This window comes from Aegilops tauschii, chromosome 3, assembly GCF_002575655.3.
Source record: "Aegilops tauschii subsp. strangulata cultivar AL8/78 chromosome 3, Aet v6.0, whole genome shotgun sequence".
NCBI classification, from domain to species: domain Eukaryota; kingdom Viridiplantae; phylum Streptophyta; class Magnoliopsida; order Poales; family Poaceae; genus Aegilops; species Aegilops tauschii.
The window spans coordinates 160,648,949-160,660,768 of record NC_053037.3 but is presented as its reverse complement, the minus strand read 5'-3'; the positions used below and the strand labels follow the sequence as shown (position 1 = coordinate 160,660,768).

Here is an 11,820-nt window from a genome sequence, read left to right as displayed (position 1 = left end):
GGCTGTGGAGTGGCCTGCAAGTTCTAAGGAGGAAGATTCTCCTCCAAGTCGTGCTCCTGGTTGACTAGGCTCTTCATGGTTGAACTCCGGTTTTCGAAATAACACTAGTTGGCCACAATTCCGACGCCGCCTAGCTCTTCCACGGGTGCTCAACATGGTCGTCCGCCGGTTCTGTTTTGGACGAAACCGAGCTCAGCGGTGTCGCCCACGAGAGCCCGGCGGCGATGGGGAAGATATGGGATGGTTCCAGCTGCAGCGTTGTCGGCGAGCGAATCTACCATAACCCGAGAGGTGGGCGGGGTTGCCTGGGTCAAGGGCGTTGAGCGATATGAAAGCGCCGCTCAAATTTGAGAGCCGGTGAAGGGTTCTCCTGGATTTTTTGAGCAGCGAAACCGAGTAGGAGTTCAGCTAGGCTCAGCTTGAGTTAAGACTTTTTGACGGTTTGGCTAGAGATGCTCTTAATAGTAGGCATCATAGCGAATTCCAGGATCCCAACCGCAACAGCTGAATTCTATCTGACCGTACTGAGCTTTTAGTACAATTAGATATGCACTATTGTGCCCAAAATTCTGTTTGAACGCACCAAATTAGATGCGCACCTCATGTTGATAAGTTCAGTTCTGCACTATTGCAACAACAAAAAATACCCGGCATTTTAGATAAGATAGTTTACTATATAGAAGAGCAAAATGGAAGTTCTGATTTACATACGAAATTCAAAACTAGATATTCGACACTAAAATTCGAATCAAACAACCTATAATGTACAGATATAGCCTATATAATGGCTTTAACGAAGCACTATTTTCCCAAGCTTAAGCGATGATGGGTTTGGGCGGCAATTCCTTGCCGGCGAGGAAGTGCGCGAAGAGCTGCCTGGCCTGCACGGGCGTGACGGTGGGCACCATGTGGCCGGCGCCGCGGATGGTGACGAAGGTGAGGCCGTCGTAGTCCACCTGGTAGCCGCCGACCTGGTCGCTGGTGAACCACTCCCTCCACTGCTTGAGGGTCTTGAGGCCGAGCTTGCGCAGCGCCTGGCGGGTGGACGAGACGGGCACGCGGGCGTCCGTGTCGCCGCTGTACACCCACACGCGGAGGCCGGCGTCGACCATCCTCTTGATCACCGGAAGCGTCGACGCCGGCGAGTCCTTCCAGTGCTCGAACAGCGGGTCGCTGCACGCGGTCCACGCGTAGGGGATGCTCCCGGTGGTGTTGGCGTGCAGCGCGTCCTGCACGTCCCGGCGGTTCAGGTACCCGGCGGCGTAGTTGTCCAGGCACGGGTCGTAGCTGTTGTACCGCGGCCGCAGGGACCTGCTGTTGTCTGATTGAGCGGAGGACCGGTGGAGGCGGCGCGGCAGCTGGCCCGCCGTGCCGGTGGAGGCGGTGCAGGCGGGGGTGTAGAGGCTGTAGATGTCGATGTGGTCGAACGCCTCGTAGAAGCCGTCCATGGCGCGTTCGCAGGCGGCGTTGCTGGGGTTCTGGCCCGACGAGGAGAAGTCGCTGCTGTTGCCGGCCTGGTCGAACTTGCAGTTCTGGTTGATGGCGTCGTAGACCTCGTCGGAGATGACGGCGTGGTCCCACGCATAGTCCACCATGCCACGCTCGTCCGACGCCTCGTCGATCGCCGCGTTCCCGATCTGGAAACGTAGCACAAACAATTAGAAATTAATTAAATCATAATTCGTTGATTCCTGTTGCAGCACTACAAAACTGATTGCGTACCATGAAACCCTTGAAATTGATGTGCCTGCTCTTGTGCACCTTCTTGTTCTCCTCCACGATCTTCTCGGCGAGATGGGGGACATAGTGCCCTACAAAATATACAAGATTGATTAGATTTTTTTCTACTATTACCTAGTTAATGTGGTGACATAATCACGAGATTAGTCGACGGGTAGTAGCAGTAATCACCGGCGTAGCTCTCTCCGGCGATGTAGAAATCGTGGCCCTTGAACTGTGGGAACCTCTCGAACCAGTTGACGAGGAACGTGTACGCGTCATGAGCTAATTCACAAACGCATCCACTCAAGTTAACTAAGAAAAACTAGAGAAATAAATTAATAAGGATAATAATACAATTCATATGTACCAGCGAGGTCGTCGCCAAATCTCTCGAGATCGGCGGTGGTGTTCGTGTAGGAGAATCCGACGCCGGCAGGTTGCTCCAAGAAGAGCAGATTTGCCTCTGCGGTTGCACACACACAAATAATTACTACGTAAAAACTAAGATGAATTGTTTGACGGCAATGTGACGTTCGAATTGTTTGGTACCTTTGTTCCATGCGTCGGGGTTGAGCCTGAGCTCAGGGGTTCCCTTCTGGATCAGCAAGGGCCCCAGCTCTTCCAGTGCTCCGTATCCAAGCGACGAGCATCCAGGCCCTGCATGCATGCATGCAAAGTAGATTTCATATACTAATATTATGACCGTAGTGGAAATAATATATGAAATCTCTCGTGTCCAAGGCATGAAATTGACTTTGTTCTCGTATAAGTACCTCCGTTGAGCCAGAGGACGAGGGGCTTGTTGCTGACGTCGTGGGTGGCCTCGAAGAACCAGTAGAAGAGGGCGCGGCCGTGCGTCTGGTTCACCGTCACGTACCCGGAGAACTGCCGGACGCCGAGCCCCGCCGGCTGCCCCGGCAGCGCCTCCACCAGGTCCGCCTCCTGCCGGTCGAACACCTTCGCGAACCCGTCATGATGGTGGCCGTGGTGCCTTGCCGCCGCCACGGTCGTCGTCGTCGACACGAACGCGGCCGCGAGCAGGAGGACGACCGCCGCCGCCCTCGACATCGCGGCTACTCGACGTAGATCGATATCAAAGACGCTCGTGAACTGCTACGTGGTACTCTGCTCTGCGGATATTCCTCCTCGGGGCGTCTGTGCCGTGGGTATATATATGGCATCAGGTTGAAAGTTTTTCAGATCGGGTTTCGACCGTGTTTGGATGGAAATCAAATCTTTCGCAGGGAAAAGAGATAGAAAAGGATACGGATATCAGGTCGTAGCTGGCCGTTGCAATGCACGATTGGTTTGTCTGTTAGGGCAACTCTAACCGAACCCCTATCTAACCGACCCCCTATCCGGTGTTAGTGATTTTTTACTTCTCTAACGCGCATCTAGCCAAGCCTAATTTAGCCAATAAAAAAGGAAAATTTATCCTCCAAGCCGCATCTCCGCCTATATTTACTCCACCGCTCAGCGGCGGAGTAAAAAATCTTCACATTCTCTCCGCCTCCTCTGCCCCTCCTCCTCCCCCTCCCCACAGCTGATGCCTCCCCACGCCATTCCGTGCCGCCCCTATCCTCCCAATGGCCGGACACGCTGGCCGGAGGTCCCCGTCGCTGATCAACAGCGCGGATTCGTGCCGCCACGCGTCGTTCTCTGCCGGATCCTCCTCAAGCAGCCGTTGTGACGATGCCGCCTCCCCGGTCCGCCTCTCCGGCTTCCCCGACCTCCCCGCGCCGCAGTAGCCGCAAAGGAGCTACCACGGCATCCGGGAGCGGGGGTGGGGGACACGGGTGGCGGAGATCATGGACAGAGAGACCCACAAACGCCATTGGCTCGGGTCTCGCTGCGCTCGAGCACAACCGGTGGGATGTCCGGCTGCATGGTGATGCACAATGGCTCTGGTGGAGATGTCATGTTTAGTCTGTTGCTGTTCGATCGAAGGTGGTGCGACTGTAGCGGGAGGCAGGCGGTATGAGACGTCTTTATCATTCGTTGTCTTCTCCAGAGGCATCCGGTTATCGAGGCGCCGGTAGACGGATAAGGGCGGATGGTACAGACGGCTTCAACAATGAGTTCATGCACTCCAGTGGAAACACAAGATCTCTGATCGGGCTATGTCGACGCGCGCCTGCGTCATGCCCTTGCTGAAGGTGGTGGGTTGAAGCTTGGCTTTGGGGATGAGAATCTGGAGTTGAACCTTGTGGTGGACTCGCTATCATCGGCACACGTACGACGATTCCTTCTTGAGGACGTAGTCTAAGAGTTGTGTATTTTTGGTTTCTGACATGTCTTGTAACATAGGGTTAGTGACTATCTGCGGGAGTTACTGTCGCGAGGTATACGGCCTCGGAGTTTGTTTTTCGCTTTATTTCTGGGTCGAGATTGTTCAACTGCTGGATTTTGCATTATTAATAATATATGGCTGCATGCATCGTTCTGATGCACAGGCCAGGGGTCATCCTTCTTTTAAATAAATACGGCATAATTCAAACTTGCAGTTTGCGCCACATACTACATCACTGGAGTTCATACGAAAACATAGTTCATACTAGCATAAACGAAATTAAAGCTAAATCTAAGGAGCATCATCATCACCGGGTGCCTTGACGTGGAGGTGGTACTCTATGAGCGAGTTGGAGAGGACGAACGCCATGTCGTACTCCTCCTTAAACGCCACCATCCGCGCTGCTGCAACTTCGTCTTCAGCGGCGGCCGCCTCCTTTGCGTCGAAGCATGTGCGCTCCGCCGCCCAGAGTCGCTGGATCGCTGGCGAGAAGATCCGGTCGAGGCGATCGAAGTTGCTCCATGGCCACCGGCCGGAGCTGCGGGCGCACCGCGCTTCCGCGCTTGCTCCTTGCGCCAATCCTCCACCAGCGGGAGGAGGGAGGAGCTCCCGGCCTCATTGTCACTGCGGCGCTTGCGAGGCGGCTCGCCGCCGCGGCCACCGAGCCCCCCTCGGCCACCCCTCCCGCCACCCGTGCATGACATCGGGGCTCTATTCCGGTGGCTATGGGCGCCGCAAAACATTGCCGGTGGGAAGGGGATTTGTTGCCGGAGATGTAGGATTGCGGCGGAGCGGGATAGGGGAAATGAAGGACGCGAACCCTAAAACGGCCTCCCTCTGGTATATATTGTGGATTCGGGGGCGGTTTACAGGCCTCCTGTAAAAAAATTACGGACCGGCCAGTTTTACAGTTCACTTGCTACTGCAAGCTTCTCACTGTGGTGCTTTGTTTTCGGGGATATATTACATCCCTGTCGGAGGAAACGCACAAAAAGTTGGATTGGCTGGACAGTAAAGTAAAGGGGTATGGATGTATTTACGAGTACAAGAGATTTTCATTGCATGACGTGAGAAGTACCAAGTACTTAGCAGTTCAAAGCACCACGGTGAGACGCTTGCAGTAGCCATTGAACTGCCAAGTACTGCATTAGGGTCATGATGAAACTCCAAGCTTGCGGTAATTATCAGCTTATATTCAAGACTCAAGGAGATTCCATTATTTCACAGATGGCATGTGTTGTTGTGTAGGCAATTGGTCATGATTAGCGTATAACTGAATGAATACTGAACGAAAGAGAGTTTCCTGGACATTGCAACTGTCGCAGATTTGATCAGGGAAAGTGATATTTGTGGATCCGAAATGAGGCTCCTCATAGGTCAAGATGACAAGTGCATCTGCATTTCTTGGTGGTGAAGTACAAAGGTAAACTTCTGTCGCTTCATACTTCTATATTTTAGTCTGCCAAAAACAGTTGGGTGTTGCCCATTTGCTCTGCTGGGGCATAAATAAATTGTAACTGTAGAGTATCGTCTCATATACTCCCTCCGTCCCAAAATAAGTGTCTCAATAGGCGCAAAGTCTGCAATTCTAGGGTCCTCAAAAGTTAAAACTAGCACTGAGCCGATAACCCATAGTCCATTCTTTGTAAGATGTAAGATGGCCAGGCCAGTTTGCTGCTGACTAATAATTTGGATATCGCACTACGTTGAAAGCTAGCTGGTAGTCATCATAACTTCATCTAGTCTGACAGATTTTGAACATTTCTCCTCAAGTTTATTTGAAAGAAATCTTAAGGTATTCTCTTTTCCTTTTTTTGCGGAAGAAATCTTAAGGTGTTCTTGGCAAAGTACTGACTAAATGCAGTTGGCTCAGCAAACATAACCTCACTTAAGTCGTATACCTTAATCTATCTGGCCAGTCAACACTGCTTCGCTAAGTGATTTTGATTCGCATATGTTGCCATGACAGAAGAAAACATCACATGTTTTTGCATATCTTGTTGCTTACCATTGGCACATGTGCCCACCACAGATTACATCCTAGCATGAAGATGAACCCAAGACATGTCACTGGAGCAAAATGCAGGTGAAAATCCCTGAAAACTCTAGTAAATAGATGTAAAATTTTCGACAGGTTGCCCATGTGTTCTTCTCTGGTAGCAACACATTGCGTTTGACAATTTCAGAATACAAACATTCAGTTTGCACATCCATCATCACTGTGTTCTCTGAACTTTGAAGTATGCTTTGGCGAACACACTACAGAGAGGTCCTCCGTCCAATCATCACTCTGTCTCCCTATGCTCCCCCTCCTCCGTCAACCGCGGCGGCGCATCACGGTCCAAGAACTCCTTCACCGCGGAAGGGAATGCAATGGCTGATCTATCCTCGGGACCTTCTCCATCCCAGGACCACGAGGCCTTGGCGAGCAACAGATGCGCCAGCCTCGCGGGCTCCCTGCACTCGCCGCCGCCGCCGTAGTAATGCTGGATCCAGCCGTCCACCCTCCCCTTCTCCTTCTCACACTTGGGTCCGACCACTCCGACGACCTTCGCCATGAACCCGTCGCCGCCGCTGCAGTCGCACCCGCCGCTGTCGCGTCCGTCGTCGCCGATCCATGGCGGCGGCGATAGGCCGAGAAGCGCCATCAGCCGCGCTATGTCCGCCCCGCTATCGTCGCCGTCATCGTCATCGTCGTCGTCAGAGTCTTGTTGGGGCTCTTGCACGCGCGCTTCATCTTTGGAGAGGGTGAGGAAGTCCAGCGCCGCGTCGCTGCTCTCCCCGCCGCCGCCGCGGTCGGTGGCCGTGGCCGTCGACGCGCCGAGGAAGAGCGGGGATGCGGTCATGGTGTCCGAGAACAGCGGCGGCGCGACGGGCTGTCGGGGCGCTGGCGGCTGCTCCTCCGCCGCCAACCGGTCTTCCACCTGAGGAGGAAATCGTCATTCGTCAGAAGGGAGAGGCGGCGCGGCGGGGCCGTGAGGGATTACAGCTGTGGGTTGGGTACCTGCTTGAGGGACGCGAAGAAGCTGGTGTGCCGCGAGAAGGGCTGCATCGTGTGGTGTCGCGGCCGCCGCCGGCAGGATGCAATGCGAAAATGACCTCGCGGGGGTCGTGCGCGTGCGTGTTCGCGTTCGCTCCCGAAATTCTTTTTTTAGTTTTTTTTTAGAATCAATTCTTTTTTTAGGTAGCTCCGGAAATTCTTTGGGCGTGTTTGGAAAGAGGAGTCCACTTTGTCCGGGTTCACATTCAAACCAGGCCGAATGGCCCAGCACGGCCCTATCTGGATTATACAGGCCGAGAACGCCAAGTTCACAGGTGCTACCTTCCCTAGCCCACCAGAGCTAGCGCGACTTCCAATAAAACAGCTGATCTTCACCCGCAAAAAAAAAAGCTGATCTTCTCCACCGTTTTCCTGTTTTATTCAGTTTTTTCCGGCTTTTCTTTCTTTTTTCGTTATTTTTGCATTTGTTTCTTCAGGTTATTTTTTTATTTGGTTTATTCTGTTTTCTTTTTCGGTTTTGATTTTTTTAGTTTTCTTTCTTTCTTTTGGTTTTTATCTACATTTTTTTATATGTCAACAAATTTTTTCTAATACATGTTTAAATTTTTTAAATATATGGTCAATATTGTTTCTATACACATTTTTCAAATGCTTGATTAAGTTTTTTTAATATATGGTCAACATTGTTTCTATACATTTTAAAATGCTTGGTTAACAATTTTGAAATAAAAAAATTAAAATTTTCTAATACATAGTCAACATTTTTTCTATACATATTTAACATTTTCCAAACGCTTGATTAACATTATTCGAACACTTGTTCAACTTTTTCTTTCAAATGTTGCCTGAACATTTTATATACACGATCAAATTTTTTTTTCGCCATTTTTTGAATACATGGTCATATTTTTTTATACACATTTAACATTTACCCAAATGGCTTATTACCATTTTTCAAATACTTGTTCAACAATTTTTCAAACTATTGATTAACATTTTTATATACATGATCCAAAAATTCATCATTTTTGTAATACATGATCAACAATTTTTCTATAAACGTTCAACATTTTTTGAATGCTTAATTGACATTTTTCATATACTTGTTCAACACTTTTCAAATACTTGGTTCAATATAACTCTGAATGCTTGTTCAACATTTTTCAAATACTTGCCCCACATTTTTTGAATGCTTAATTAACATTTTAAAATACTTGTTCAAAATTTTCCAAATGTTTTTTTGTAATATATATATATATATATATATATATATATATATATATAATATTTTAAAGTATAAACAGAAGTACAAAAATAAAATAAAAAATAAAACAGAAAACCTAAGAAATCAAAAAAAGAGGATGTGGCCTCCCATGCATGTGGGCCGGCCTATCTCGCTCGCCCCTTCAGCAAGTTAGAAACCTAGACTCGCGGAAGGCGAGATATAGGGGAGCCCTCCCTAGCCACGCACGGCACTACAAGTAAGTGGGCTGGCCCATCAGCACGGTAAACCTGTCAACCCACCTATTATTCGGCCTATTGGGTTGCTTGTTGGCGTGTAACAAAAACTAAACGGGATCGTGTCGTGCTGGCACACGTGCCCAGCCTCGAGACCAATACACGACCCTAAGCGGTCCACGTGCCGGGCACCTGATTAACTATGGCCGGCACACATGCTAACAAGCCGGTCTGGCAGGCACGACCTAGTTGGCCAGGTTTATTCACATTATAATCCAAACTTAATGGGCACTGCTAGACGCCAGCGGACCAACCAAAACAATAGACCGTCGCATCCACCGTTGGATTGGGCCAACAGCTGGTCAGATGAATTTCTCTCCCTAGCCGCACGAGTCAACCGGGAGCTCGTATTTGCCGCGTTCTGCGGCAAATAAATGCCCCGCCGCACAAGGCGCTCCGGCCCATTCAGTGCACTGCGAAAACAAGTCTGAAAATCGCAAAAAAGGTGGAGCGCGCGGTGGCCGGGAATTGAACTCGGGACTGCCAGCTTGCGCGACCTTGGTGCTAGCCTGTGCGATAGAACATACCTGCTGACCAAAATACAACAGACCTCCATAAGAAACTAAGTACAGTTCCGGACTTGCCACTATTTGACAAAATCCCGATTTTTTTTTCAAATTTTAAGTAATTTTTTTAACATACAATATTTTTCACAAACGCAATTTTTTATGAAAACGAACAAATTTTTTGAATTTCCCAAACATTTTTCTAAAACATGAACATTTTTTGAATTTGTGAACAATTTTTTAAAGCAGGAACATTTTTTGAATCTTCAGAACAAATTTCGAAATGGAGAACAAATTTGGAAGCGCGAACAATTTTTAAAAAGCATGAACATTTTTTAAATCTTGAGAACAAATTTTAAAATGGAGAACAATTTTGAAAAATCCCGAACAAAATTGGAAGCACGAACATTTTTTGAATACGTGAACAAAAAATAGGAATCCGGTACATTTTTCTGAATTTCAAAAGTTTTGAACTTTTTTGTGTAACGAGAATTGTTTTGAATTTTGAGAACATTTTTTTAAATCTGACATTTTTTCGAAATACAAACAAAAATTTGAATAGTTTCTAAAAAAAGGAGAAGAAAAGAAATAAAAACCAAAGAAAGAAAACAAACAGAAAAAACGAAAAAAAAAGAAAAAACGGAAATAACTATAAACGTAAAGAAGAAAATGAAATAAAAAAGAAAACCAGAAAACCCGGTTCAAAAACCTTCTGGAAGGTTCCCAAAACCGGCCAGGAACCAACCAGAAGGTTCGAAAAACCGGAAAAAGATCCCACCTGAAAAAGAGCTAACTGGGCCGGCCAAGTTACTATCGAACCTGTGCGGTAGGTCGACAATTCGCCGCAGAATGCGGCGAATAGGGTTTTCCGGGTCAACCCTCTTCCCACGCTGTACATGGGCTCCAGGCCAGGGGCTACTGAACAAGAGCAACGAGGAAGGGTGTGGGATAGAGGATGATAGGCGGGCCATACGCCAGCCTGTCAGTTGAGTCAAACGGTGTGATTTTTTCCTTGCCATGTCCTCACTTACAGCGTGACCCACTAAGTTTTCGTGAAAACAAGCTCAAATGAGTGTTTAGTACTTCCAGCAAAAAAAAACTTACACAAAATGATGTTTTTGCAAACTGTTAGTGAAACGGTGGTCTTCTGAGAGAGGCATGTGCAATCGTGGTGGTTTTGTTTTTACAATTTACTCCGTTTCTTTCACCTATGTAAATCTGATTTCATGCTAGTCAACAGTGCTACAGTGGACTCTCTCTCTCTCTGTCTCTACTAAAATAACCAGAAAATTCAGATTATACAAAAAAAACAAGCAAATTCTATTAAATCAGAATAATTTAGTGACGGAATCTGATAAAAAATTAGCTATATCTGACATATAGTTTTTAGAAAAATCCGTTGTTTTAGTTTCAAATTGAAACCGAACAAAAATATCAAAACAATTAAATCGGGAATAATTTAGGGGCCATTTTCTTAAGATTTAACCTAAATTTAGCTTATGGTTTGGGAAACCTACTGTTTTAGTTCCAAATTTAAATGTTGGGTTCAAAATCCAAGCAATACAGAGTTTTTTTTTAAATAACTACAACAAATTAATAACAATTTATTAACAAAATTGGTAAATATTGTAGCTCAAATCTACATACAATTTTGAGAGAAACCATGTATTTTAATTTCATATGCGAGAAGGGAGAAAAGAGTGACGTGCTAGGAAGGAGAATACAAAATATTTGCTTATCAGGATGAGACTAGAGCGAGACAGGTAAAAAAGGGTATTGCAGACATCTTTTAGAGTTCAAGGGATACATTGAGCCAAAACAAAATTTCATAAGCTCCAAAACAAGTTTAAGGGATAAAAGGCGATTTTCTCTTTCGTTTCTTTTTTGGACCGCGGTATGTGGGGGTGGGGGGGGGGGGGGGGGGGGGACGGCGTCAGTTCTGAAGGTTCCCCGAGTGAACCATTCCTTTGCCATTCGAGGGACGGCCGATCGAACGAAAATCCCTCTCTCAACCGTTCGGTCCAGTGAGTTACCAACGCGACCCCCCAAGTTGGGGCCAGAGGTCCAGTTAACTAGTAAACATAAATTTACAATTGCCATGGTATATTAATAAAACCGACATCCTATAATTTATAAATTTACCATGCTATATTAAATAAAATGTGCTATGGTATCTAAAAACAAATTTACCATGCTTTAAATATAAACAAACATGGATGGTCCGATTGCAAATTTAACAGAAAAATGTTTATCTAAATCATGACAAAAATACATAAAACATTAGGGTGTTTCACAAAGGTAAATACCTACAAGGACTGCAACGCTCAACTACAAAATGAAAAAAATACATACATGGCAAAATATATTAAAATCTACTAGCAAATATGTCCGTGTGTTGCAACGGGAGAAAAATAATATCATGACTCTATCTCAATAAGCATGACTCAAGACTCCTAACAGATTCACGTCCTTTAATTCGACACGACGCCCGACCGTGTTACCGCTTATCTTCTCCCCACCCTCGTAGACGGTGACCATGATGCCCACCTGATGACAACACGTCAAATGTGGTCAATCCTAAGGCAATGGGTTCGCCACCGCATGTCACACCAATCATTGTGCTGACACAAGGAAATGTTCAAGACTTCAGCAACTAATCTCAGCGAGCTACTCCTTCCACCTGGTTCGTACACCTCCCCTCATACTTCTACTTTATTTTGTACAATGAAACGATTAAATTATTATGAATCAGGATTGGCCCGGTCAAGGAGGTGGGTTGCGGC

The 11,820-nt window shown here is 47.1% G+C and overlaps 2 protein-coding genes across 2 annotated transcripts; both read right to left on the bottom strand.

The window, feature by feature from the left end:
* Positions 1–815: 815 nt before the first annotated feature.
* LOC109756459 (serine carboxypeptidase-like 34) lies at positions 816–2,844 on the bottom strand. Its single transcript, XM_020315291.4, has 6 exons — positions 2,496–2,844; positions 2,272–2,379; positions 2,090–2,185; positions 1,912–2,004; positions 1,723–1,811; positions 816–1,637 (listed from the first exon to the last, which is right to left on the bottom strand). The coding sequence occupies exons 1-6, from the start codon at positions 2,788–2,790 to the stop codon at positions 816–818; spliced, it is 1,503 nt and encodes a 500-aa protein (XP_020170880.1). The 5' UTR covers positions 2,791–2,844.
* Positions 2,845–5,941: 3,097 nt separating this feature from the next.
* LOC109756460 (uncharacterized) lies at positions 5,942–7,633 on the bottom strand. The gene is made up of 2 exons (XM_020315293.4): positions 7,017–7,633; positions 5,942–6,936 (listed from the first exon to the last, which is right to left on the bottom strand). Exons 1-2 carry the CDS (start codon positions 7,062–7,064, stop codon positions 6,298–6,300), a joined length of 687 nt encoding a protein of 228 aa, XP_020170882.1. The 5' UTR covers positions 7,065–7,633; the 3' UTR covers positions 5,942–6,297.
* Positions 7,634–11,820: the final 4,187 nt, after the last annotated feature.